Below are 25,961 nucleotides of genomic sequence, written 5' to 3'. Positions count from 1 at the left end.
GAAGAGGGGGGTGGGATGAGGAAATTGTGGGTTGGATTGTTGTGGTGGTGTGGTAGGGTAAGGTATGGTGTAGAGATATAAATACAATATATATATATATCTCTCTATATGTATATATATAGAAATACATAGAAATAGAGATAGAAATACGGAACCACGCATCCATCCTCTTTCAAAATATCAGTATCAGTCAACAAACTGCCGAATATACAATCTTCCATACAATCCCATTCCCTCCTCGTTACCCCCCCTTAACTCCCCACCCAATCCCAATTCCTTCTCCTTCTCTACTCCTCTTCGTCCCTAACACACCACTACCACCACCACCACAACAAACCTCTATACCCTCAAGTAATTTTTATTTCAGATAGATAGATAGATAAATCATAAATCTCCACTAATAACACAAGATATCAAGCCAGTCAGTCAGTCAATCAGTCAATCAATCAATCAATCAATAAAGCCAAATAATATAATCAAGTATAATACAAATGACATTTTCCATTTCAGCCACAGCTCAAGCAAGCCAAGCTCATGTCAATCCATCCATCCATGCTTCTCCTTTAAATCTGCATTGACTTCTTAATAATCTCAAGTTTTCTTAAAATCTCTTACTTTTCCCCCCATTGCCCATTCATTCTCCAATGATGATTTTCCATTTGCAAATCCCCATCATAATATTATTAAGCAATCGTACAATCCATATCAATCCACCCATTATCCCTTTATGAGACCCGTATCCCCTTGTATCCCTATGCTTCTATGCCATATCCACATCTCCATCTGCCATAGCCAATCTCTCTTTAGCTGTTTTGGCCTTTTTACTTCTCCCACCACTAGCAGTCTTTCGACTACTTGATCCCTTTTTCGTACCAGAATCACCTGCAATAGGTGTTGCAGTACCACTAGGTCTATTAGATCCATCATCAAAATGTCCTTCGCCTATTTATCATGGTTAGTAAAAAGGTCCATAATCATCTCATGATACTCATCTCATCCCTTTAAAGAATGAAACTAAACCATGCTATGTAAACCCAAAGATAGAATTAAAACTCACCCTCATGATAAAGATCCTCTAAACTGCCAGCACCCTCCTTAGCCTTCTTTCCTTTACCCTTGCCCTTCTTACTCAGATTAGGATTCTCAGCTTCGTATCTCGCCTGTTCAGCTGCCTTTCTCTCAATTTCCGCAGCTTCCTCATCATCCACCAACCACATTGCAATGTCCTTGGTTCTATTCTCTTTACTTCTGGCATTGAAATCAACACCACCACCTGCACCACCAGTCATAACGACCTTTTGAACTTCTTCTTTTTGAAGTGCTCTCTTGCGGATTCGTTCTTCAATCGTACCACGAGTAATCATACGATAAACGGTAACTTGTCTCGTTTGACCTAAACGATGAGCACGATCCATAGCTTGACTATCAATTGTAGGATTCCAATCAGAATCATAAAAGATGACTGTATCAGCACTTGTAAGATTGATACCCAAACCACCAGCTCTTGTACTTAATAAAAAGATGAAAATTTCTGGTCGAGTTTGGAAATCATGAACAGTATCTCTTCTATCCTCAAGCTTGGTAGAACCATCAAGACGAAGGTATTTATAATTGCGATATGTTAAATACTCTTCCATGAGATCAATCATACGTGTCATTTGGAAGTATAAAAGAACACGATGACCACCTTCCTTGAGCTTGGTGAGTAAAGCATCAAGCTTAGCAAGTTTACCGGAATCAGTAACAAAGCGACGCATTGATGGTACTTTGATGTTGGTGAAGCGTTGTTTTTCGGAGGTAGGTACTGGTAACATTGGCGTTGGTGGATAGAATGATGGTGAAACCTTGGAGGTAATAAAGGCCTTTTCTTCAACAGGTGAAGGACCAAATAAGGCACGTCTCATGGAAACATTGAACAAAATCTTTTGTCTCTCGAGGAGAGCACCCCGACTGGAACAATCGACTTCAATAGGAGGAGCGGTTGCACTTGGTCGACCACATTGCTCCATTCGGCTTATACCAGATTCATCCCAAACATCTTTAGCGACATTGAAGAGTTTGTTGAGATAACCCTCATTTGTAACTTCAGCAAGAGGCTTGCGATCATTTCTATCGACAATTTGAAGCATGGCGTGAGCTGGGGTATAGTTCTTGTCTTCCTCTTCATCATAGACAATGCTGAGCCTACCAAGGGTTTGTGGCTTCTTTACAATGTCCACAGCACGAGCAAATAAGTCTTTGCTTGAAGCTGCAGATGCCTCTTGAACCGAGGTATTTGTAAAACGAAGCCATGAAAACGCGCCATCTTCTTCGGAACTGTCAACAATATTTTCAGGCTTCCAAACATTGAAAAGCGATTCCAAACATTTGGCCTTGACACCGGCACCTTCATTATCGTGTCCAGGTAAGTCAAGTCTTCCACCTTCACGCCATATCAGTCGAGGTAATGAATACTGGATCAAATTACGTGCCGAGTAGGCCACGGTAACATTAGGACCTTCTCTCAAGAATGAACCGGCTTCGGCAAAGTAACTGAAAGATAAAGGCGAAGTAGTTTCGGCACGCTCGAAAAGATCTGGATGATTACAAACCTTTCGGAATTGCATTACCAAATTCATCAAAGTACCAGTATCATTATCATCTCCAATGGTCGCTTTCTCGATGAGATCCATGATACTGATTTGATTTCGAAGGTTGCTGTAGTATGCTCTTTGACGATAAGTAAGATCACAGAAAATATCTTCTTCAATCTTATCACCCAATTCCTTTTGCACATGCTTCTTAACACGACGAAGCATAAACGGCTTGAGAATCATGTGCAAACGTTTGAGTTGATCCTCATTAAGTTTGGTGTTACTTTGAGCATGGCTCTCAATATCCTTGGAGAACCATTCACTGAATTCGTCATGAGAATCGAACAAACTAGGCATGATGAAATGCAATAGAGCCCAAAGTTCTTGCATGTTATTTTGAATCGGAGTACCGGTCAAGAGCAGACGATTTCTGCAGTGGAAACCAAGTAGACTCTTCCATCTAGAACTTTGTGAACTCTTGATAGCTTGAGCCTCATCCAAAATCATATATTGCCACTTCATCTTTTGGAAATAAGCGACATCTGAAACGACGAGTTGATAGGATGTAATGAGGACATGGAAAGGAGCTTCCTCGGTATAAGTGATATGCTTGCGATCCCAGAATTTTCGAAGAACCTTTCGATCAGCCGCTGTACCCCAGTATGGTAGCACCTTTAGCTTGGGAACGAATTTGGTAATTTCTTGTTGCCAATTGTGGAGTGTTGATGCAGGAGCAACGACCAAGAATGGACCCCAGATGCCATGTTTCTCCGCCAAATAAGCCATAACCGAGATAGATTGAACAGTTTTGCCGAGACCCATCTCATCTGCCAAGATACCATTGATACCTTGTTCATAAAGATTGACAAGCCAATTAAGACCCTTGAGTTGATATTCCTTGAGTTGAGCTTGAAGCATCTTGGGTTGTTCAATATCGACATCGCCCATACCGGCAGGATTCTGAAAGTTCATCTCCCCGTCATTATCCATAGCAGGTGCATCATCTTGTTTATTGAACGCTCTAGCCTTATTTTGCGCTTCTTGAATCGCATTTTGAGCGTTTGCCATTGCAGCAGCCTTCAATACAGATTCATCCTCAGCATCAAAGTCAAGATCTTCAAAATTCGTAACTTTTGCAGGAGCAGAACCTTCAGGTAAATCAATCTGATCTGGTGTCGAGTGATTTGCCTCAGCCGGAGCCGCAACATCAGGGTGATCGGTAGATCGCTCGACTTCGTCCGTCTTGATCTTCTTGCCAATGAAATGGGAGTAAAGTTCAGTCTGTGAAATAAGGAAGTTGAGCTTCCTCTTTTGTCTGTTCGCTTCACGATCGGCCTCGGCTTTCTTGGCATTTTCAATCTCCTGTTTCTCAGCGGCTCTTCGAGTATCACGCTCTTCACGTTCGTTACGTTTCCAGAAAGACATCATCTCTCTCATGACGCGTTTGGCACGAGCCTGAAGATCCTTGGTGCCCTTGTTTGTTCGCAATTGCCATCGTTTGGCTTCCTTTGACGCTAGGATTGCAGTCTTCTTCAAATTCGATCCTCGAATGGAGTAAGAATCCATAGCCATTTTGAAAACCTTGGGGACCTCTTTTCGGGCGAGATCCTTCCAAATTTGATCATAGACAACGTGGAACATCTTCGTATTGTGTTGATCAACAGGGGCAGGGGGAGATTCTTCCTTGACTTCCACTGGTTCTGCTGGCGCCTTTAACTTGAGCTTGATCTTTGTACCTCCTTCCTTTGATGGAAGTGGCTTCATATCTTTAAACTCTGTTGCATCCCTAATTGGCATGAGCGCTGGTGATTCTCCTTTGTCGATTGCCTCTTGAGCTGCTGCTGCCGAATCCTTTTCTGCTTGCTTCTGCTCCTTGGACTTTCTAGGTCGAGCACCACCGCGTTTTGGTTTCTTGGTTGAATCGGGATCCACAGCTGTAAATGTCGACATACTGCCACCCTGCATATTAGGCTCCATGGGCGAAACTGCTCGAATCTCTGGACCCCTATCACCTCTGGCAAGTACCAATTTAGTTTGCTGCGCCTTCTTTTCTGCTCTCTGGGCATCTCGAAGGAACTTGTTTCTATCCTGGTCATCCAGTGCTTCTTTAGCCTTGGCCAAAGCCAGTTCCTTTGCTTCCATGTTATGCTGAACAGTCTTTTCGCGACGACGTTTCCTCTGCATATCTTTCTTACGCTCCTTTTCTGTTTGGATCTCATCGGCTTGGACTTTGGAGATGGCTGCATCCCCTTCAACCTCTCGGTAGCGCTCCTCGCCCGCTTTAGCATGCTTTGACATCTTCTTGGTCATCAAGTTGGAATAATCAGTTCGACGCTTCTTGGTTTTGGCGATTTCAAGATTCTCGACTTCGATTTTTCGTTTCAGTGATCGTGTCTTGTACAGTTTCCTTTCTTCTGCAAATTCCATATCGCTATCTCCTGGTTCTCCATCCAGCTTTGACATCAAAATAACAATATCCCTTTCTTGATCCTTTGTGAATGGTTTGGGTTTGGGTGTAGATTTTGCTTCTCCATTTGCCTTGCGCTTTGCGGGTACTCGTGAGGTTGTAGCTGGTGGAGGAGGAGCTGGTGCGATGGAAGACTGTCGAGAACTAGGGGCCGGAGAGGGTTCCGGCTTCAAGGTAGGCATAGCTTGTCGGGCAGGTTTGCGAGGCATTGATACGACGGGGGTGGGAGTTGGCTGAGGTTTTGGCGTTGGCGTTGGTTCAGGAGCAGCGCTAGATAATATACTCGAGAAGGACATTGGGTCTGCTGGTCTGCTTGGAGTCTGCAAGGCAATAAGTTAGATGATGTTGATGACAAGTACAAGGGGAACATAGTTTTGACTTACACTAGCTGGTACAGGTTCTTGTTTAATGACTGGCCTGTCATGCTGTACCGGCCCTCCACCTACACCATTATGGCGACTAACCGGCGATTCCATCGTGGTCAATCGTGGCGATTGTGTGACCGGAGGAGGTACGCGACCTTGTGGGTGCGCGTGTGAGATGGGGGAACGCGGTGGAAAATGAGAATTAACGGGAGATGTATAGCCGCCGTTATATTGATTTAGTGAACCATTCGCGGATGATTCGGGTGGTTGATTTTGGTTGTATGGATACGATTCACGATTCTTTTGTAAGATGTTAGGAGATTGACTATCCTTTTCGTGGGTGTGTGGGAAATATCTTACTTGTGATGTCTTAGCTTCCCTATCGCTCCATAGAGATTCCGTAACCGTAGGTCGTCTCTCACTCGAGTCGGAAGTCGGGTCGTAGTAGTTGCTGGGTGGTTTCTGATCGCGTTGATAAGTAGAATCTCTTTCCTTTTGATACAAAGGGGGACTTGAACCCAAGGCTGAAGCTGAAGCTGGTTGAAGAGGAGTGTGTGCTGGCTGTACAAGTTGAGGTGCGGCCGTTGGCTGATGATATTGATTGAATTGTGGATGTGCGCCAGGTGAAAAGGTTGATGGGTTAAGGATTGAACGAATTTCAGTCTGTGATTGTTGTCTCGGTGAAGCAACGCCGTGAATTGTGTTTGAGCCGCTGGCGCTGGTCGTGCTTGGTCCATTCATTATTCCATCGCGCCTTATTGAAGATACAGCCTCTTCTTGCTCGTCTTCCGCCCGTCGCATCACTGTAGCATGAAATCTCGAGTCCATATTTGCATTTGGCACCGCTTCCACTCCCATATATAAGAACCAGGTATGAAGTTTATAGTTTTATCGATTTAGCGCTCCATGGATAGGATGCCGAAGGTTTGCGATGCGACAACGAGGAGAATGAGACGATTCGGATTTCTTGAATTTTGGCTCTGAATTTGGAATTGGTACGGGACGACTGGAGTATTTTCTTTTTTTTTTTTCTTGATGGGTTATTGATACAACGAAATTAAAAACTTCTCTCTTATCACAATCATCAATCACTCAAACAACAGCCAAGAAGAGAAATGACATTCCCATGAATCGCGATGTAGTAGGTATACCGTGAAGACGTCGAATATATCGGACGACAAAGTTTGGAGTGAATTGATTAAGGAAAGGAAGAAGTAATGGATAGTTGGAAAGCAATGCGTGGACGTGATCACAATGGTAGGTCCCTAGACAGGCAGGCAGGTAGGTCGGTATGTAGGTATATCGATACAATATTGCGATCGATTGCCGTTTCCGCGGCTTCGAATTGTCAAACCGTGTTCTTAATAAAGTATTGGAGAGAAAAAAGAGGAATTGGAGAGAGGAGAGGAGAGGATTGGATTGGATTGGATTGGATTCGATATGAGTTTGAGTTTGAGTTTGAAAGATCACCATACAATACTTCGGCCAGCCAGCCCAAAGCTGTGAGAGAGAGAGAGAGAGAGAGAGAGAGAGAGAGAGAGAAAGGTGTGAAAGAGAAAAAAGATTAATGGAGTCAAGGTAGGTAAGTTGTGAGTGAGGTCTAAGGAGAGTTCCGAAGATTGGGTTGGTGGTTAGATTGATCGATCGATTGATTGATGAGTGATGAGTGATGAGTGACGATTGACGATTGACGATTGACGATTGATGATTAGAGAAGAAGCAACTTATCACGGCATTCCATGTTTTTCCCTACGATGGTTGGAATTTCCTTGGACGTGCTACCTCGTACGGTATTGCTATGGGCAAAATGGGAGGATATACTTTATTGGCAACAGTACCTAGATACACACACCATCTCGAATTAAAACAAATGTGCATGTTACTTTTTCACATTCCACCCCAAAATCCAAATCCAAATGCACACTTTTGCTCTCATCTGCTTGGGGGGGGCACAAAGGAGAGCAGAAAGCCTCCCATTCATGCCAGATTCTGGACGGTATTAATCTCACTCGCGGAGGTGTCGCGGGAGGGAAGCGTTCCCTTCTTGTTTTAATATTTTGGGGAGTTTGGAGTGAAGTCTGGTCTGGTCTAGTGGGAGGGGGAGGGAACATTTCCGAGCTGCGTTCTTTTCACGTTATGACATCGTACCGGTTGCGTGATTGGTCGGTCGATGGGTCTAGAATAAGAAACCACCCCTGCATGTTCGAGGGTGAGCTTTGGTCCCATGGATGTGCGAGGTAGGCTGAGGTCGGGGAGGGGAGGGGAGGGACAAAGGACGATGCAGGTAATGGACAAGAAAGAAAGGAAAGAGAGAGGAACGGAAGACAAAGGAAAGAAAGAGAAAAGAAAAGAAAACAAATGGGAAAAAGAACTTGCCCATCCAAAGAATCGTCCAAGAATCCGAGATCTGTCTTCACTACCTACCTCCCTCTTTCCCTCTTTCCCTCTTTCCCTCTTTCCCTCTTTCTCTCTTCCCTCCCCACCACCCCATCCATTTTTATATATATCCAGACACCCACCACCAAACCCAACTATATACAATATACAATATACAATAAACAATACACAATACACAACACACAATACACAATATTCCCTCTTCCCTCTTTCCTCTTTCCCTCAACTCTCTCCTCTCTCCTCTCCTCTCCTCTCCTCTCCTCTCTACACACACAACAACAACAACAACAAACACACTCATAAATCGACAATACCCACATCCAGCCTCAGCTCACCCCCCAAGCCCCAAGCCCCACAACCACCATCCCCGTCACCATCAACGCCACCAACACATTCATTCATTCATTCATTCATTCCCCATCCACCACGTCGAATTTGCCACCTTGTAAAAAGCTATCCATCACCCTCCACCATGAATCTGTGAACAATCTGCTAATCTGTCCAACGCCAACTTGTCGATCGCGTCCTCAATCTTGGTCCGTTTCCTCTAATGTGTAACTTCTTCATTATCCAGTATGGAAGACAATCCAAGTCGTACATCTCAGCCCTATCACTCACAATCCAAACAATCTCGTCAGCATTTCCTCATGTAGAGTACAATCACACACAAAGCATTCACATCACTCTTCATACATCAAAGCAACAAGTATATTTAATAATCTTTCATTCTCCAGTAAATTCTGCACCGAATTAACGCCATCTAAAACAGACTCGCATTCTATCCCACCAAAAGAAAGCGGTGTTTTATCAAATCCTGCACCGCCCGAGTCCCTCCGCGGCCTCCTCACTTTTGCGTCATAAGAGGGATATCCCTTGGTGAATGCCACCCCATATGTGTAGTCGTCCGTAGATGCATCAATCAAACTTTTGTTTCTGGACTGAATATTGGACGGAATTTTGTTAATATATAGCCACTTTAAACTGCACCTGCAGAAACCATCTTCTTTCTCAAGTGGTTCTTGTACTCGGCAATAGTACCATCCCATCTCTTAATGGTTTGGTTCTCGCATACCATAATGTCCTTGGCAATCTTATCGAGTAATCTGTACATTATTAGCATGTGTTTCATTCAACCCGTGTCAAGAATCCTTACCTGAAATCGTGAGAAACAACAACAACACCACCGGTGAAAGCATTAATGGCATCAGCCAAACTGTCAATAGTAGGGATATCCAAACCGTTGGTAGGTTCATCCAACAATAACATGTTTGGTCCATCGATAGCCAACAAAGCAAAAACAATTCTGGACTTTTGTCCTTCGGAAAGGGTACCCATCAAGGCGGTTTGTGATTCACCACTGAGACCATACTTTCCGAGTTGTTGACGCCAGTATTGGTAATCTTGACTCTTGGAAGCATACTTATCTCTGACGAAGTCCAATGCGGACTTGGTAAGATCCAATTGTTCAGAAGAATGTTGAGAGTAAACACCCATCTTCAAATGTGTGTGACGGGAAACAGTTCCTCCAGTAGGAGAAAGCTTTCCGGTCATAAGACGGAGCAGAGTAGATTTACCAACACCGTTAGGTCCGACGAGAGCGGTACGGGAGTCCATGTCAACACCAAGGTCGAGGTTTCTGTAGAGATCATCCTTGGAATCACCCGAGTATGAGAAAGTAACATCATCGAAAGACAAAACTGGGGGTGGAAGTTTCTCGACATCTGCAAATCTGAAAGTGAAGACACGATCTTCCTCAACCTTTTGAATGAAACCATCGGCCTCCATCTTGTCCAAAATCTTTTGTCTAGATTTGGCTTGTCTGACCAAGTTGGCATATGTACCAGCTGAAGCGATGAATTTCTTAATGTGAACAATTTCATCCTGTTGCTTTTGGTAGGCCTTCATTTGGTTGACCTCTTGTTCATATCTAGTCTTGGCATAAGAATCGTAGTTACCACCATAGTAGATGAGTTGTCTTGAGCGCATATCGATCATGTTGGTGCATACACCGTTGAGGAAATCCATGGAGTGAGAAACAAGGATAAGAGTTCGGTCCCATTTCTTCAAGTATTCCTCCAACCACACGCAGGCTTCCAAATCCAAATGTGCGGTGGGGTCGTCGAGAAGGAGAAGGGAAGGCTTGACGAAAAGAGCTTTAGCCAAAGCGACACGCATACGCCATCCTCCAGACATATCCTTGGTCTTCTTGTGGATAGTGACCTTGTTGAAACCGAGACCAGTCAAGATGAGGGAAGCACGAGTCGAGAAAGTAGATGGATCCATGGTATCCATACGCTGTTTTCTGTTAATAAAGTACACCGTATATCTTATCTTTGAAAAAATCTTACCTCGTAGAGATCCAAAAGGACTGGAGATTCTGGTCCTTCTTCTTCCAACAAACGCTCAGCTTCGTCATCGAGTCTCTTCATCTCATTCTCGGCTTCTCTGACGACCCATTCCAAGGCCCCCAAGTCACTGGGAGGAGCACCCTCGTTTAATAAGTAGATATCGACGTGATCTGGGACAGGGTATTCGCGCATATCGATAGCTTTGAGAAGAGTAGACTTTCCGCAACCGTTCTCTCCCAAAAGACCATAACGACGTCCGTATGTAAGTTCCATGGTTGTGTCGTTCAAAAGGACACGACCGTGGAAAACCAGCGATGCGGAGGTAATCTTAACGTCACGACTTTGCTTGAGGGAGCTGAGAACACCAGTTGTAACACGATCAGAGAGACCGTGCTTATCCATTTGTGCTGCCAATCTCTTGACTTCATCCATATCCTTTGTCGCAGGTTGCTCGTCATCAGGGAGAACATTTCCGTCGGCGTCGACGGCTAATTCGCCAGGTGTTGTGGTGCCAGATGCAGCCTTGGAGCCAGCCTTTGACTTGGAAGCAACAGTCTTCTTTGCTGGCTTTCCTTCGGCGGCCCTCTTCGCATCACGAGCGGCTTTTGATGCTGAAACCATGTTGATTAATTATTTGAAGGTATCGTGATAATAATCGATTGGTAAAGGAAGAAATTCTTGAATTTCTTTCTTTTCTTTTTTTATCGGGTTGACCTTTTTTTCAGGATGATCGTAATGATGGTGGGGAGAAATCTTTTGGTGGGGTTTTTTCTTACACTAATACTTCAAGGCTTTTTCATTATCGATTAAGTTAGTGTCGCCTGAATTTGCAGGGGATATGCGGATCGTAGTGATCTTCGAGGGTGGTTCTATGAATACCGAGTGAGTTCTCCATGCAATACAGATGTAGATTTCACACTCGTAGTCGTCGACTTTTATTCTGATCTTTAGGACATACATTTATGTTTGTCTTGAAGAAGGATCTGGATTCGAAAGGAGTGTGCAAAGTTTTTATATTAGCTAGTGACTCGGAACAATATAGCAAAAACGTATCAATCTTCCTAGTAACTAGCTCGTAAGTATAGTACCATAAATCTACATGAACAGATTATGCTAAATACACTCCCCGTGATCTTTCTTCCCACCCAGTCCGCCAGTCAGGTCGCTCTAATTTCACATTCCAAGGCGATACGCTAAAAATAATCTGACGTAGATAGCGAGTGGATAAGATCACGTGCCAAGGGCTTTCTCCTTAATTGCCACACCGTCTGACTGGTCGAACTTCGCTCTGCACAGTGCAAAATTCTAACTTTCTGTCCATCGCTCTTGGATCACCATTTTACTCTCAATATCACGACTCACTTGTTAATTAGAGTTCTTCCTCGTGCCAATACTAGTGGTGTAGAGAAAGCAATGCATACATATCCTTCAAAGTTTATCAGAGACAAGCAGAAAATATGGTCACCATGGAGTACCAACTGTGCAGATAGCTTAGTCATCATACAGATCAACAACAACATGATTTGTCTGTTCTGTGACAACAAATGGTGAGAGTGATGCAATGTTCCCCTCCTACTTCACACATTGTAAACGCCCAGGTTTCAAAAGAATCTACAGATGTACATTGACTCCCTCTATACAATTCACGCGACAGAAAACTAATTTGCAAACCCATCATTCTCAAAATGCAAATACCTCGAAAATGGATCCTACCATACACATCCTGGGTCTTGGAAATTTGGGAAAGCTCTTTGCGCACTCATTAGCTACAAAATCAAAGCCCCCTCCTCTCACGTTGCTACTCCATCGCCCGAATCTATATGAAATCACCAAAGTCAAAGGACCCAGGATTGGGATTCGTTATGGTGGCGTTTGGAACTGGGAGGGCCATTACCGTGCAGAGCTTGTATCCATGAATGATCTTCCAAGTCCCCCAGATATGAAGTATATTTCCAATCTGATAGTCACGACGAAATCTCACAAAATGGCTGAGGCACTTTCGATGATCAGACATCGATTGACCCATTTGTCAACTATAATCTTCATACATAACGGTATGGGAGTGGTTGAAGAAGTCAACAAGAGAGTCTTCCCAAACCCTAAAGAAAGACCACATTATTTATTTGGTATAGCATCCCATGGCGTTTATCGAACAGACGACTTCGCAGCGGTCTTTGCTGGCCATGGTGCCGTCATTATTGGAAATCCAGGAGTTCACAATGAGAAGACTTCGTATGGAAGCTATCTTTTGCAACAAGTCATTGATTCTAAACTTCTCGGCGCGAGTGAGGTTCCTTGGGACGAATTCAAACTCCTTCAATTGCAAAAGTTGGCTGTAAATGCAGTGATAAACCCTCTCACTGCCTTGAACGATTGTTTGAACGGTATGATTGTGGAATCTTCTATGGCTGGAAGCGTGGGAAGTGACTTTGACGGTTTGATATCCGAAATAAGTCAAGTCTTTTGTTCACTTCCAGAACTTCAAGGACTTCCAGGCTTGAAAGAAAGGTTTTCAAGAGAAAGTCTGCGAAACGCCATTCTGAATGTTGCCTCGGCTACTGCACAAAATCGAAGTTCTATGCTTCAAGATGTTAGTACGGGCAGTGAAACAGAAATCCATTACATCAATGGATACATTGTAAGAAGGGCACAAGAGTTGGGTATTGAGTGTCCCGTGAACATGAGGATGGTCGCAGACGTTCTCGCGGTAGCTGCAAAATAGAAGGCAATTCTAGACATGCACCATGGATATGTACTAGGTAACTTGAGCTCGCAGAAGAATATGGAACATCTGTATCCTCAATTGTTATCATCGTATTGGCTGTTTCATAATTGCTCGTACACTCTGCAAGACATGAAGATTGGATATGCACCTTTCGAGACACCATTAAGCTTCAGCTGAGAGTGCAAGGCTCAAATCGACTCAAACAGCAAGAGCAAACGGCAAGGCTACCGAGGCTACAACATATTCTAGAACAACTCATCTATACAAATTTTCACCAAGGAATTGCCCAAGATCGGCTCATGACTTTCACGAGCTCTCAGCCGTGCACGAGGCTATACATGTGATTTGAGAGTAGAGGGGAAAGGCTGAGCGTTTTTCAATTCGCGCTGGAAACAAATCACGGCGCGAACGCGTCGATCAATTCTTTTTACTTAATCATAGAGATCAGTTTCGAAATGGGGTCATCTTCGATTTTACAAGTCGGCCTGAAACCGACCTGGCAATCATTTTGAGAGATCGCCGTCAATTTATTCAGTAAGTTTTAGAGTTTCCTACGAAGGATTACTGCATTCTAGTTTTTGCCATTCTTTTCTGTCTACTTGATGAAAAGGCGCTGGAAGAACTCATTAAAATGCTCTTTTTCTAACATTCTATTGATAGACACTCTCGAGGATCTCTTTATCTGCCTGGCAATATAGATCCCTCGATCTTGAAAACTTTAAAACAACAGCTAATCCATCTCATCATCTGCGAGTACCCCGCTTCCATTTAAATCATGAATCAACCATGTCAACACCTTCTCGAGAATAATGTCAAACCCACCGACATGGCTACCTACATCCGACCTCGACGTCCCATGAATCAAAAAGCAAAGTTTCATCAATTCGGAAAGCTAGCCCCTGAACTACAAAACATGATTTTCAAAGAAGCTCTTCCCGAAGGCCGAATTATCTCTTTCAGGGCCGTCGAGATTCTCGTTGACGAACCTGATGAATGGACTCGGGAATGGTACGCAGGAGAGAAATATGGAGGCAAATACAAAAGTGCAAAGCTCGCTGTAAAGACTACCTTACCAGCGCTTCTACATGTTAACATTATGGCGAGAGAAGTTGCGCGCAAGGAATATGGACTCGAATTCGCACGTTGTTTGAGAAATCCGATATACTTTAATTGGGAAAAGGACACTCTATACATACAATCTGATCGCGCCACCAAATTATTCCAAGGGAGTTTACAAATGCTGAAGAATTTTCAGATTCCATTATCTCGAGGTCTTGATATTGCTAAGATGGAGGAAAAGCTCAAGTTTTTGATCTTAGGGGAACCTTGTCTATTCAAAAGCACTACGGAGATGATTTCCCGCTTGAGTAATTTGAAGAGATTGGAGCTTAAGGAGGGATGTTTTAGATGGGATCAGAAGATCAAGATCCTAAACACGAGATGGAGGGAGAAGTGGGGAGAAGATCTTACGTACAAATGTGTGGAGTTGGGAAATAAGGAGATGGGATGGAGAGTGGAGGATCAGAGAGATGGGTATGAGGTTTATGTTAAGCCGAGACGGTCGGAGAGAATTAGAGAGTTGGAGGCTAGTCGGAGTTTGGATGATCATGAAGGGGATTAGCGACAGGGGAAATGAGATGAAATGGGAGACTGGGGAATGTGAGAGAGACAGATAGAGAGGGAAGAAGCTCTGTAAATAATCTCACATTTGCAAAAGTGCGTTAACGATATTAGGTCACTTCTTCAGTACTTCCATTTTTCAATACGATTTGCAGTATTCAAATCCTTCACAATTTCCCTTGAACGCGCGAAAACCTTCTATTCGTGAATATCATCTGGATTTTTTTCCAATAGTTTGGAATACAATCTAACTGGAATGTTCTTAAGTGTCAAATCCAAAGTCTTCAATTCATTCAAAGGCACAGGAGACTTCCAAGACTAGAGTCTATAATTGACCTTTCTTTCGCGCAATGAAGTTAAATCATTCACTTATATAGTCTACTTACCCAACTTACCCAGCACACTATACACTATACACTATACACATTGCGAACTCAATATGCGGACGAGAGAGCCCTTTGTCTCTGATATGATACAAAACAAGACTTTCTGATTGGTTTTGGAAATTGTGATTACTGGATATAGAGAGGACTCTCTTTTATACTGTGGAAATCTAGGCTGTATATCAGTACTCTGGTGTTTCGGTTTTTGGGGGTGGGGGTTTCCCCTTCTTCTTTTTGACGGGGAGGGTTTGGATGGTGTGGGAATGGAGTTGATGGATGAAGGTTTGGAGAGGGAGTGTTAGAGAAGTATTAGAGGTGAGATGGTTGGAGGGATGATTGTATTGATTGTTCGGGTATATTCTGTTCATGAAACACCTTTTATTGTTTGATATTATCTTTATATCCATGACAGGAGGTTTTTCATAAAGTTGGTGGTATCAATTACTACCTAGACTCTATAGGAAGTAGCTACTTTATAGTACAAATACATCCCCACATCTGACGCATTATGTCATATTGATTAGTGCTTCGCTAAAGCCTATGATAAAAGTATATCTATCATGTCCGAGTCAGTGCATCAAGCCATTTTCTCCCTTGATCTAATTCGGCTAGCTTTGCTTGCGTCACTTGCTAGCTCTCCCCAACCCCCTCAACCCTTTTCTCCTTGCAGATCTTTCTCGCTGCGACGGGTATCCACTATCCAGTTTCAGTTACCCCGGAATTACAAATTCTAAGCTTTTTCAGCTTCAAGTTCTCTTGAAACTCACATTCTTTTTTACACCTTTCTTTTTGATAAACTGATCACATGGTGAATCCGTTGTGTCTATCACTCATGCAAAATTACATTCGTCAGTACGATGTGAGGGTTTAGTTTTGGTAAAGTCAGACACGGGATAGGAATTGTGATGCGAAATTACGTGAAAACTATTCCCCGGCTAGAGTTGATCTTGCCACGTCATGGATCATCATTACTATACTGCTCTGAAAGGAGGCTCTGTTTTGCAGAGAAAATGATAGCTGCATCTTTTTTCTATAGAAGGAATCCAGAACATACAAGAGAAAGCAATTGGATATCAAAGACGAGATTACTTTTTAGACCTCGAGAATTCTTCTTGGTCATTATCTCGTATATATTCATCTCTCTTTATTCCTTCTCATCTATTTGAATTTCTTGAATTCAACTCAATTGCACGACATATAAAGGTGGTGCCTGATTTTTCTCCCCTTTTGATACCTTCTATCCTAACTCAATTTGAGAGATCACTTCACAATGTCTTCTGCAAATGTCACCAGCGATGATGTTGCACCTAAATTTTACGATAGTATCAGTGATAGATATGATAAATATTATTCTCAAGATCAGGGATTGTTAGCATTCATTGATCAAAGTTTAGAACTTTTGCCTCCTAATGCATCGGTAAGATATGGCTTTTTCCTTGTATACACATCACTCTCTCCCAATTCTCAAACTCGGTCGATACGCCGAAGAGAAATTTGTTCTTGTTTGCTTGCTCAGAGAAGTCAAATAACTAGAATTCTCCCGCAAAATTCACAAGCTGACATTCACAACCAGGTCCTAGACATTGGCTCTGGAACCGGCATTCCCACATCCCTCGCCGTTGTGAATTCCGGTCGTAAACTCCACGGAATCGATATCGCTCCTAGCATGATACAACTTTCCCGCAAAAACGTTCCGGGGGGAACATTCGAACAGGTGAGTATGTTGGATTATACACCAGAAGACGGACAAAAGTTCGACGGCGCGTTTGTTGTTCTCTCCATGTTTCACATGAAGCGAGATGAAATGATAAAAGCGATTGGCAAATGGAAAGATTGGGTGAAGGGAAATGGAGAAGGATATCTTTTTATTTGCACGTATGTTGCAGAGGATGCGGCGGGGATTAAGGAGGATATGTTTTCGAAGGATGGGGTAAATGTTTTCCGACTTTTCTTTCGCTCTGTTGCCTGACTGATTCGTGATGGACGTCGATGCTAATTATGGACAATTCAATAGCTCTATGCGGATAATGTCCCAAGTACGTTTATGGGACAATATCGTGAAAATTTTCTGTACACGCAACTTGGATGGGAGGATGTGTTGGCGGAACATGGATTTAAGATTGAGAAGGAGGGAAAGGTCGCTTTTGAACCGGCTGAAGAAGCGGAATGTGATAATGAAATACATTTTTACATTACAGCGAGGAAGATGTAGAGAAATAGAGTGGAACGGGAGAAGAAAGAGAACTGAATTGGAAGGGATGATGTCTCTCTGAAAAGGATGGACTGAGGTAGAGAAGAGGATGAATGAATGTTAGCCTGCGGAGCGTGTATTATAGATTGGGTTAATTTGATTGATTTCCATCAGGTATCACAGGGGCTAAAATTCAAACAAATTATTACTATTTTCACATGACCTCATTATCAAGGCGTCATGATCCACAACAAAGATTCTTCCTCAAAGTGAGGGGAAAATCTCATTCATTGATTTAGCTAAGACTCTTTTCAAAGACGAAAAATCTCCTCTGGAGCATATCCTCTCAGAGACCTGGGACTAACAAGCTAAAATTCTTACCTCTAAGAATTCCAGCAAATATTCGCGCCATGGCCATGCGGCCATTATTCTTCTTGAAATAGTAGGGGTATCCATCTCTTACCATTTCCTCCACCCCAGAAGGAAACTCAAATCGAGTTTTATTATTGTGAACGACTCAGCAGACGTTGCATATTCTTTCCTAGTCTCTCCACCGTTTTAGTTCGGGGAGTCATGCTTTTGATTTCGGTAGGCTGAAGTCAGTTGATGACTTTATTGGCTGGGGTGCCGACTCCACTTCCAAATGTGGTTTCAAGACGGTGGACGCCCACATCTTCCTGTGTGCTTGAGAGGAGTGCCCGCCGCTTGTAGGTGAGCTTCGTCATGGTGCTTGGAGTCTGCTTGTCTTTTTTTGCTAGTAATTGTGCGTAGATTTGCATCGAGCAACGGTTATTGACATGGTGGGGGAAAAAGGTAGCAAGACACGGTGAGTACATACGAAGAATGATGAATATTCTAAAACCCCAACAAGAATGATCGGAGCGCCATGGTCATGGTGAGATATTTCAGGGTCCCACTTGCTTTTTTTTTAATCAGCAAAAGTTTATCGGATATTTGACTGATCTGCCAGGTCTTTCCACATACCTTGGTTGTCACATTTTTTTGATACCAGACAGATAGATGGCCTTGTCAGGACCAGCGGGCCCTGAGAAGTCGCCATCTTTGATTCTTGGTGGGGTTTCTCAGGGTACCTGCCAGTACCGTACTCAGGACCATTATCGTCTTGGGTAAACTTTAGGTGTATTTTTGTGTGTGACTTCTTGTAGATGCAACCTATATCAAATGAGTATACTTGGCAATAAGACAAGAAGTGATTCTCGATGCGACTTACTCCGAAGATTCTGCTTTTGTGCGACGAGCCTGGTAAAGCAAATGACTTTGTATCGATCTATTGCTTTTCAACAAAAAAATCAGCAACGATGCATGTGTGGAAAAATCTTGATGGAATTATGAAAAACAATTGCTATCGATCCATCAATTCAACAATAACAATTATTGAAGTACCTTTCATGAGATTTTCGCTTCGAAGTAAAGCCGTTGTTTCTCCGAAATAGGAGACAGTTGTTGAAGAAAGTTTGGGAAATGGATTTTGAAATCAAGGGAAGATACAAAGAAAACTCTTTCAGACTAGTCAAAAGTTTTAATAACGCCATTAATGAGATTAGGGCTGTGCTTAGGAGGAGGTTAATGAGTCACATCCAATCAAAAAATAGGGCTTGAGCGGGTTAACTATGGGAAAATAAGACTTGCGGATTTGACATGGGCCTGCTATTTTGGCACACGTAGTTTTTAATTTTGGGCCTCTTCTTATTCAAAGCTATCTCACCATCCTTCCAAGCTATTAAAGAGATCATCGTCCTGTGGGAATCTTATTTCACAAGCTAATGTTTTCTACCGTGAGTATCCCCTCATTAATCTTGTTTCCCTCTTGTCAATTATAGAAGGTTCATTAACTGGAACGCTTTCAACAGGTCCTCCATTTTGAAGTCTATCGAAAACTCAAACGTGAGCAGAACTTCGGATTCTCCGATCTTGTAGCTTTCTATTGGGGATCTGCATCATCAAGTTTCTGTTAGAGCTCTTAGACCAAGTAACTCATTCTTCGTTTTTGGAAAAACACTTATAGTGAGTGATTATTCACCGTGGCAGCTTGGTCAACTTGAGCTAATCTTTGCTTAAAACTGTAGCTATATGCCGTGATTCCAAGTTCAAGTTCAAGGATGTTCAATTTCAATACCCGCCGCCTCGGATTGCAGCACTCAAACACCAAGAAAAGTGACACATGCCATTTATTCGTTTTCAAAATCTCTTGATCGGACTCAGCACACCAGTGATATCAGGGAATCAATCTTTATTGCTTCTGTCTTGCACATCCGCTTTTTCTTACGTAATGGAAAATTCACAAAGGGTACCTGCTGCTGTCTACGTTGACGCAGCGTAGCTGACTCGCGTTTTCCTGTTTGCGAATGGTCATGACGAGAGATAGATGAGTGAACAAGTCACTGCGACACGTTGATAGACAACTATTCGAGCTGCTTTCAGTTTTTGGACGACAAGGTATTTATTCAAACACCACTTTTGGATATTTGCAAACTTTTGAACTGACCCAATTGACGAGATAGACAACTTGATCGAGATTTCTTCCTCTGCCTTCACAACCCTATTCATCTCAACAAGGAAGAGATGCCAGGTTTCTCTACCATCCTTACTTTCTGAGATGAAAATTTATACGTCAAGTCTTTCCGGTCAAGGCCTTGTCAGCCTTCTGATCACCGCAATTGATTCTATCAAACTTCAGCGAGGTGCTTTACAGGTTTTCCAATCCTCAAAAAGGGAGGCCCGCGTCGAGTAGGGCCAAGTAAGAGACTTCTACCTCCATATATTCCGTTTGCCGTCAAATGATGAAGAATGGCTGCTGCGTCCGTACTTACTCCTTGGCATCAATGGCGACGGACCACTATTAATATAACATGGACAGTTGTCGAGATACTATATTGATGTATGAGAGTTCTAAAGAAATTTTGGGGCTTCAGGGAGATGTCTTACTGTGTATAAGCACGACCACCGACTTGAGACATCATCATCCTTAAGTTGGCAACATAGCTGGTTAACCATTGCACTTCGTTGCTGCGGCATCAATCGAAACGGTCACCGGGGATTCTAATCATGAAGGGTACATCTTTCCACTATTGCTCCGCCGCTCCATCCCGTTTCAAGAGTCTTCCTTTGTCTCCGCGTTGCCATCAGAAGCAGAGCATCTGCAGAACTGACGAAGATTCGAGTTCATGAGAGTCTTGAGTCAATCCGGATAAGGATTTAGTCTACCTACCATACTAACAATGCTACACCTGATCCTTTCTCAATCAAACAAGCAGTCGAGAACTCTCCCACACTCTGCAAGGTCTGCGATATTCCTAGATACCTCAAAGTATCCATCTCCAGGTGGCAGTATGGAAACATCATCCAGATCTACTAAGAATTTGGCTCATCCTGGCCAACTGAAATCTTACCAAATATAACCACCGACCAGAATAAGCCTAAAACTCTAAAAGAACAAAACCTCCCGCGTAAGATCGCGCTACCAAACAAGAGACTTGTTTTTGAAATCAATAATCTTCCCGAGATTGGAGACCAAACAATAATCAGCTGCGGGTGGTGAATAGCCAGTAAAAGCGTCCGCCGGCTTCTTAACAAAGAGCGAGTATTAATTCTCTTGGACTTCCAAGTTTCAGTCCAGTTGCTGAAACTTGTGTGTCGGAGCCCATTGGTATCTGCTCTTTGCTGGGAAGCGGGTGGATGTTTATTGATTGTTCACCACCTGCTTTGAAGTCTTGTTGGAGCTTGGATCTTCAGCGAAATGCCGTACGGGGAAGCTATTCTTGTTGCTACAGACACTACCCTTATACTATCATTGTCCTCACGAGTAGATAATATCATTCTCACAATAGTAATTGAAGTTCTCCTTCCAACAACCGTGGTATCTGTAACTGTGAAACTTGCATGAGGACCATCCTCAAAAGAGGGCTAGGTACGTCCGGATAAACTTACCGCGCACCATATGCGAGTTCTTATGCAGTGTGAAAATACTGATAATATAAGTTGAGGCGGATTCCATTTTCTGCAACATCTATCTCACATCCCTAGTTGGCCACTCATTAAACCGTCAGTAGAGGTACTAATCAAAAGGGATACTTCCTTGCACGAAACGACTGTGGTAATCTTGCTATCGCCATTCAATTCAACTAGGTCGATGTTGACGGGTACAAGATTATCGAACGCGTCAGCTTTGGCGCAGAGGAATTGCAAGAACATGATTTCGACAAGGTCACACGCAAATGAACCACAAGGGTTTAATCAACATCATTATTTCAACCGCTAGCTATATACATTATGTGCAGTAGGTGAAGTGGGTTATAGATATATCAATTACCCTCGGTGAGATAAGGTACGGAGCAAGTTTGAAGAAAATTAAAAATAATACTCCTGTTTTCCAACCAGACCATCCCATCCAGCTCTTGGTAATTTTTCGTAAACTCATGAATCCTAGCGCCTGTGTATATGTGGGTATGAAACCATCCCAAAGTCCCAATATGATACATATCTGCAAAAGAATCTAACCACCCATTTTGTTTACCATGCATCCTCATCATCCCAAGTAATTTCCTCATCTTCTTGCTTATTCTCTTCTACTGCAGGAACCTCGTGACTTCTACTAGTACTGTCACTAGAATTCCTTGAATGTAAACTTCCGCGGTCAGATGATGTAACATTAGCATTAACAGGCGGCGCGTTGATCAACCAACCAATTCCGCCAGCCAGAGTACCAACAGCAGCATTACGAAGTTGATCTCTCTTCCGTAATGATGTTCGCCCACTTGAAGATCTAGTAAGATCTGCAGCCGGACCGGGAACTTCTGCTTGCATGGTAACATCATGGTTTTCACTCATCGTTTCCGCACGTTGTGACTTTCCTCTGAACATCGATAGCGCCGATAATCCTGTTTGCGCACGAGTGATACTTTCTTTCGAGAGATCAAAGAATGATACAGGTGCCTCTTCATTCTTGTTTCTTCGAGGTGTTCTGGCGTTGGAATACTTTCTAGCAGGTGTAGCAGCGTAACCACCCGGCATGTTCTTATCATCGGCTTTCTCATCCCAAGCTTCTTCTTGCTCTGCCTCTTCTTTAATCATAGTTTCAAGCTCTTCCTCACATCTACGATATGCGTTTAGAACCTCCTGCAAAGTATCCCTTGGCGCCAATCGTAAAGCTTGAGCCAAGCAATCCATTCTCTGTTGGAGATGTCTGATCTCTGGGTTTCCACTGGTATTACCAAGATGAGTAGCCCGTGTAGTTTGGGAGTTTTTACGATATTTGCCAGCTTGTAAAGCTGCACGCCATGACCAATCATCAATTGGTCTAGGTGGGCGTTGTCCAATACATCCTGTGTTTCTTCTCTCAAGTTCAGGCATGCGAGTATGTGCTTGACGACCAACAGCCTTAAGACGAGTGACAACGTAAGAATAAGCTGTTTCAAAATCGTCTTCTGCAAGAGCCATATCAATACACATACTGATAACACGTTTTTCGGCGATTTTTAATTTCAAATCCGGAGTAGTTGGATATCCGTCTGGAATTGGGATAGTTAAGCCAGCCTTGGCCATTTCTCTAGCCATGAGTACAAAATCATTGATTTGTGTATAGCTTTTGTCATTCTGTTCAAGTATCTTGCTCAGGATTGACAAAGGATCAGGATTGACGCGTAAGTTGACTGGTAGGAACGGCTGTCCTTGTTTCAGCACCAAACTGTAACGGCCTATTTCATCTGTAACTTGAACGAGATTGCGTAGTTCTTGAGCTCGAGGATGACCCTCTATTGTATTTGGGAATGCATTGAGACTAACACACCGAGTTAGAAATTTTATATATGAAAACGTAGGTGCATGGAGCATCTTTATGTTTTCGTACCATGATCCAATCACGGAACTAATTTGGTCATCACTTGGATGATGATTGAAGTGAGGACAAAAACGGACATGTGGTCCTGACATAGAAAAGGAAAGAAATGAAAACTTACATTTCATCGCATTTCTTAACTCCACCTCTTGACTTGTTAGGATTTGTGGCATTATCGTAGGCATTCTCAGCTGCAGTAAAGATGGCGTGTTGCAAATACTCTTCTGGGATGGGCTTTTCCGCTGGAGTCTCGTAGATAGATCGAGCAAGAGTATATCCTAAATGAGAAGATTGTCAACAATCGAAGGGGAATGGTAGAAGTAGATATGTTACATACGGGCATTTACGAGAAGAAGCTTAAAGGCTTCCACCTCAATAAACTCTTTGTGGATTCGACCAAAAACACCCCTTCCCAGACTGGGATCGATGGTGCCCTCAAACTCTTCAGCCCCCCAATCGCGTAACCATAATAACTCATTCCTCATTTTGATCCAGAAGCGATCATCAGAACCTGAACGTTGACCAAACGAGGAGATAAATCCCCTGAATGCCATCATTTGCTCTCGCTCATCTTGAAGTAAAGCGAGCTCTCCAGCTCTCTTAACAGTACACCCCTCTCCTTCCCTAGTGAGAAGATATGCACTTACAAGTAATGCTTTGAGTAGATTGATGGATGATTCATTCGGATTCGTCAATGTATTCTTGTCTTCTAAATGATTATTTCGAAGATGTTTTGCATTCTTTCGGTACAAATAACTTTCCTCAAAGGTGGGTATAGGAGTCAATATAACAGCTGCTGCTTCCAATGTAGGCATCTTATCCATATCCAGTAATGTAAGAATCCTGGAAAGAATTCGATGAACACCTTCCAAAGCCTCGGTGGAACTTTCAGGAATAAGGTAGGCTGTCGCAAGGGCAGCTTTTGCATATCGTTGCTCTAAATGGCGTTGATCCTCTTCATCCAGCCATTCAGTACCATCCTCAAATCCTCCCAAGTCTACGTCTCCTGGTCCATCCCATTGTTCAATTGCCTTGACGGCTGTTTTCCAAGATATACCTGCTTCAGCAGTAACCCATGCAAATACCAGTTCCCAACCAGCGTATTTGTGATTTATAATTCCTGCCTTTTCTAACGATACTGCTGCTTGTGACTGCTCTGCGGAATTATCCTGGACTTTCCTTCGCTTCCATCTATTGTCTCCATAAAGCCATGGACCAGTTATTCCACGTAAATCTCGCCCTATGGATTGATTTTCCTCGCCCAATGTGCTTGAATCCTTCCCTGTCATTGAGAGCAAATACTTTGTTCCATTAACATCATCCAAAGCTTCAAACTCGCGTATGGTGAGTATTGGTTGAGTGCCCAAGTGGTATTCGTAATTGAGACGAAGGAGGGGCAAAATGGTGGAAATTGTCCAGGTTCGCAGATATGATGAATATGATAAGAAAGGAGCCAATAATGCTGGGACTTCACTAAGTAAGCCGGTGTTTTCGTCGATTCGTAATGCACGATGTATCAAAAACATAACGAGGTGGTCGTCGAGGATATCCAGCGGCGCATCTTTCCATTGTAGAGGAAGGAGATGTAATTTCTTGACCCTTTTATGGACTTCTGTGGGGTTAATGTCTTTGATTGAGTCCAATATAATGGTATCTTCTGAGTCATCTATGATTTTACCTGATAGAAGGTCCTCTATGAATGGCACATATTTGGAAGACTCCAAACTTTCTGGTAGATGGGTAAGAAGTATGCGGAAGACTAGGTCATTTCGTAGAATGTTTCGATGCCGCGACACAAGAATTCGTAGAAGTCGTAAATCTGATTTTGTTGCAACTTCTACAGCAAGCCATAAAACCATAGCAGGCTCTAAATCTTGGTTTGCCATTGCTACCCTTCGGTCGAGCACTCGCAATGTGAGGAACTGGATTTTCAATGTGTTAACTAAATAACCCAAGCTGTCGAACAGCAGCTAGAATGTTCCCACAGTCTGGCTTTCAAGCCTAATATAAGAGGCACACGTGCATACTACCCCTGTACGGTTAGCGTTAATTCAATGCTGTAGTTGAACATCACATTTACAACCTCAACCCCTCCAAATTTCACAATCCAACGCACAAGATGGCATCTGGTTACGGTCTTAGCGGGGGTACGTGTTGAAGGCATTCTTTGGAATAAGCAGCAGACAACCCACGTTTTGGATGGGCTCAATGGCTAACAAATTGCTCTCAAGGTCCTTCCCGATGCTTTCCATTCTGGCAAGAAGTCTTAGCTTGTTACGTCGTCAACACCTCTACAGAGAGTGATGCAGGAAAGAGGGTGTGCGCGCCGGTCTTAGAGGATTACTATGAGTGCCTACATCACAAGAAGGAGGTTGGTACTCATCCATCGCGGAACTGGCGGTGCTCGGCAGGAACCCTTAGAATTATTTACTAACCCCGTATTTTCAACGATTAGCATGCGAGAACAATGGCCATCCAAGCCGCATATCACAAAGCTGAACAAGCGAACCCCCGAGATGATGCACCGAAGGCCGGAGTAGTGAGAAATTTGGGGTTGCTGGATAAGGAAGAAGATACCAAGAAAGTGCTGGGAATGAAGTGAGAGCTACAGGCAGGACTTGGGGGATGTTGTACATTAGGAGCGATCATGATCAATGCCAGCAATTGCAAAAGAATTTTTGGTATCATTTATTTGGACGACAAACGCGTTGGAATGGCTACCGGCATCGATTTCTAAAGTTCGGCAAAGGATTCAAATTAGCACTTCCAGGTTTGTAAGTAACTCATTTTCTGACGTCGTGCGTTCTTTATGTGAAGACTCGAGATATCCTACTAATTTGGATTGGGGTTGTTTCATTCAAGTATCAATTTTTCTTGTGTAGCCCGTAAGTACCAAACGGCTAGCCTCAAATATATGGAAGTGGTAGGTGATTATGAGATGTCTGTCAACATTGGGGTTGGGGATGAATGTTTAAAGAATTCAGAGCAAGATATCACCTCCATCCAAAAAGTGGTCTTGATAATCCATGGCCCAGCTC

The 25,961-nt window shown here is 43.1% G+C and overlaps 8 protein-coding genes across 9 annotated transcripts; 4 read left to right on the top strand and 4 right to left on the bottom strand.

Moving 5' to 3' along the window:
• Positions 1-492: 492 nt before the first annotated feature.
• On the bottom strand, positions 493-7,731 carry Bcino80. The gene is made up of 4 exons (XM_024695439.1): positions 5,766-7,731; positions 5,424-5,705; positions 1,058-5,360; positions 493-942 (listed from the first exon to the last, which is right to left on the bottom strand). The coding sequence occupies exons 1-4, from the start codon at positions 6,231-6,233 to the stop codon at positions 761-763; spliced, it is 5,235 nt and encodes a 1,744-aa protein (XP_024551233.1). The 5' UTR covers positions 6,234-7,731; the 3' UTR covers positions 493-760.
• Positions 7,732-8,450: 719 nt separating this feature from the next.
• On the bottom strand, positions 8,451-11,121 carry Bcarb1. The gene is made up of 3 exons (XM_024695438.1): positions 10,151-11,121; positions 8,956-10,097; positions 8,451-8,905 (listed from the first exon to the last, which is right to left on the bottom strand). The coding sequence occupies exons 1-3, from the start codon at positions 10,769-10,771 to the stop codon at positions 8,779-8,781; spliced, it is 1,890 nt and encodes a 629-aa protein (XP_024551232.1). The 5' UTR covers positions 10,772-11,121; the 3' UTR covers positions 8,451-8,778.
• A 344-nt stretch (positions 11,122-11,465) lies between these two features.
• Positions 11,466-13,313, top strand: BCIN_10g01170 (hypothetical protein). The gene has a single exon (XM_001555693.2). The coding sequence runs from the start codon at positions 11,853-11,855 to the stop codon at positions 12,870-12,872; it is 1,020 nt and encodes a 339-aa protein (XP_001555743.2). The 5' UTR covers positions 11,466-11,852; the 3' UTR covers positions 12,873-13,313.
• A 2-nt stretch (positions 13,314-13,315) lies between these two features.
• On the top strand, positions 13,316-15,375 carry BCIN_10g01160 (hypothetical protein). The gene is made up of 2 exons (XM_024695437.1): positions 13,316-13,409; positions 13,536-15,375. Exon 2 carries the CDS (start codon positions 13,651-13,653, stop codon positions 14,494-14,496), a length of 846 nt encoding a protein of 281 aa, XP_024551231.1. The 5' UTR covers positions 13,316-13,409; positions 13,536-13,650; the 3' UTR covers positions 14,497-15,375.
• A 294-nt stretch (positions 15,376-15,669) lies between these two features.
• Positions 15,670-17,296, top strand: BCIN_10g01150 (hypothetical protein). Of its 2 annotated transcripts, XM_024695435.1 has the most exons (3): positions 15,670-16,295; positions 16,452-16,592; positions 16,893-17,296. In XM_024695435.1, the coding sequence occupies exons 1-3, from the start codon at positions 16,149-16,151 to the stop codon at positions 17,088-17,090; spliced, it is 486 nt and encodes a 161-aa protein (XP_024551229.1). In that variant the 5' UTR covers positions 15,670-16,148; the 3' UTR covers positions 17,091-17,296. The 2 variants fall into 2 exon arrangements, with proteins under 2 accessions (XP_024551229.1, XP_024551230.1); XM_024695436.1 differs by having other exon boundaries at positions 16,452-17,296.
• A 367-nt stretch (positions 17,297-17,663) lies between these two features.
• Positions 17,664-18,516, bottom strand: BCIN_10g01140 (hypothetical protein). Its single transcript, XM_024695434.1, has 4 exons — positions 18,474-18,516; positions 18,301-18,363; positions 18,054-18,242; positions 17,664-17,989 (listed from the first exon to the last, which is right to left on the bottom strand). The coding sequence occupies exons 1-4, from the start codon at positions 18,478-18,480 to the stop codon at positions 17,925-17,927; spliced, it is 324 nt and encodes a 107-aa protein (XP_024551228.1). The 5' UTR covers positions 18,481-18,516; the 3' UTR covers positions 17,664-17,924.
• Positions 18,517-21,305: 2,789 nt separating this feature from the next.
• Positions 21,306-24,925, bottom strand: BCIN_10g01130 (hypothetical protein). Its single transcript, XM_001555698.2, has 3 exons — positions 23,261-24,925; positions 23,045-23,201; positions 21,306-22,866 (listed from the first exon to the last, which is right to left on the bottom strand). Exons 1-3 carry the CDS (start codon positions 24,807-24,809, stop codon positions 21,600-21,602), a joined length of 2,973 nt encoding a protein of 990 aa, XP_001555748.2. The 5' UTR covers positions 24,810-24,925; the 3' UTR covers positions 21,306-21,599.
• Positions 24,926-24,957: 32 nt separating this feature from the next.
• Positions 24,958-25,779, top strand: BCIN_10g01120 (hypothetical protein). Its single transcript, XM_001555699.2, has 3 exons — positions 24,958-25,070; positions 25,155-25,294; positions 25,379-25,779. The coding sequence occupies exons 1-3, from the start codon at positions 25,043-25,045 to the stop codon at positions 25,523-25,525; spliced, it is 315 nt and encodes a 104-aa protein (XP_001555749.1). The 5' UTR covers positions 24,958-25,042; the 3' UTR covers positions 25,526-25,779.
• Positions 25,780-25,961: the final 182 nt, after the last annotated feature.

The sequence above is a fragment of the Botrytis cinerea genome, chromosome 10 (genome assembly GCF_000143535.2).
Source record: "Botrytis cinerea B05.10 chromosome 10, complete sequence".
Lineage (NCBI taxonomy): Eukaryota > Fungi > Ascomycota > Leotiomycetes > Helotiales > Sclerotiniaceae > Botrytis > Botrytis cinerea.
The sequence above is the reverse complement of the archived record's forward strand: the minus strand, read 5'-3'. Positions and strand labels throughout refer to the sequence as shown.

Coding starts and splice junctions, on each gene's coding strand:
- Bcino80 (XM_024695439.1), bottom strand. CDS start 6,233: ATGGACTCGAGATTTCATGCTACAGTGATGCGACGGGCGGAAGACGAG. Junction 5,361..5,423: donor AAGAACCTGTACCAGCTAGT/GTAAGTCAAAAC, acceptor ATTGCCTTGCAG/ACTCCAAGCAGACCAGCAGA. Junction 943..1,057: donor AGAGGATCTTTATCATGAGG/GTGAGTTTTAAT, acceptor CATGATAAATAG/GCGAAGGACATTTTGATGAT.
- Bcarb1 (XM_024695438.1), bottom strand. CDS start 10,771: ATGGTTTCAGCATCAAAAGCCGCTCGTGATGCGAAGAGGGCCGCCGAA. Junction 10,098..10,150: donor TCCTTTTGGATCTCTACGAG/GTAAGATTTTTT, acceptor AACAGAAAACAG/CGTATGGATACCATGGATCC. Junction 8,906..8,955: donor GTTGTTTCTCACGATTTCAG/GTAAGGATTCTT, acceptor AATAATGTACAG/ATTACTCGATAAGATTGCCA.
- BCIN_10g01170 (XM_001555693.2), top strand. CDS start 11,853: ATGGATCCTACCATACACATCCTGGGTCTTGGAAATTTGGGAAAGCTC.
- BCIN_10g01160 (XM_024695437.1), top strand. CDS start 13,651: ATGAATCAACCATGTCAACACCTTCTCGAGAATAATGTCAAACCCACC.
- BCIN_10g01150 (XM_024695436.1), top strand. CDS start 16,149: ATGTCTTCTGCAAATGTCACCAGCGATGATGTTGCACCTAAATTTTAC. Junction 16,296..16,451: donor TTTTGCCTCCTAATGCATCG/GTAAGATATGGC, acceptor ATTCACAACCAG/GTCCTAGACATTGGCTCTGG.
- BCIN_10g01140 (XM_024695434.1), bottom strand. Junction 18,243..18,300: donor ACAAAAGCAGAATCTTCGGA/GTAAGTCGCATC, acceptor CATTTGATATAG/GTTGCATCTACAAGAAGTCA. Junction 17,990..18,053: donor AAAAAAATGTGACAACCAAG/GTATGTGGAAAG, acceptor TTAAAAAAAAAG/CAAGTGGGACCCTGAAATAT.
- BCIN_10g01130 (XM_001555698.2), bottom strand. CDS start 24,809: ATGGCAAACCAAGATTTAGAGCCTGCTATGGTTTTATGGCTTGCTGTA. Junction 23,202..23,260: donor GCTTCTTCTCGTAAATGCCC/GTATGTAACATA, acceptor CTTCTCATTTAG/GATATACTCTTGCTCGATCT. Junction 22,867..23,044: donor GTTAAGAAATGCGATGAAAT/GTAAGTTTTCAT, acceptor TCGGTGTGTTAG/TCTCAATGCATTCCCAAATA.
- BCIN_10g01120 (XM_001555699.2), top strand. CDS start 25,043: ATGGCATCTGGTTACGGTCTTAGCGGGG. Junction 25,071..25,154: donor TGGTTACGGTCTTAGCGGGG/GTACGTGTTGAA, acceptor ATTGCTCTCAAG/GTCCTTCCCGATGCTTTCCA. Junction 25,295..25,378: donor GCCTACATCACAAGAAGGAG/GTTGGTACTCAT, acceptor TTCAACGATTAG/CATGCGAGAACAATGGCCAT.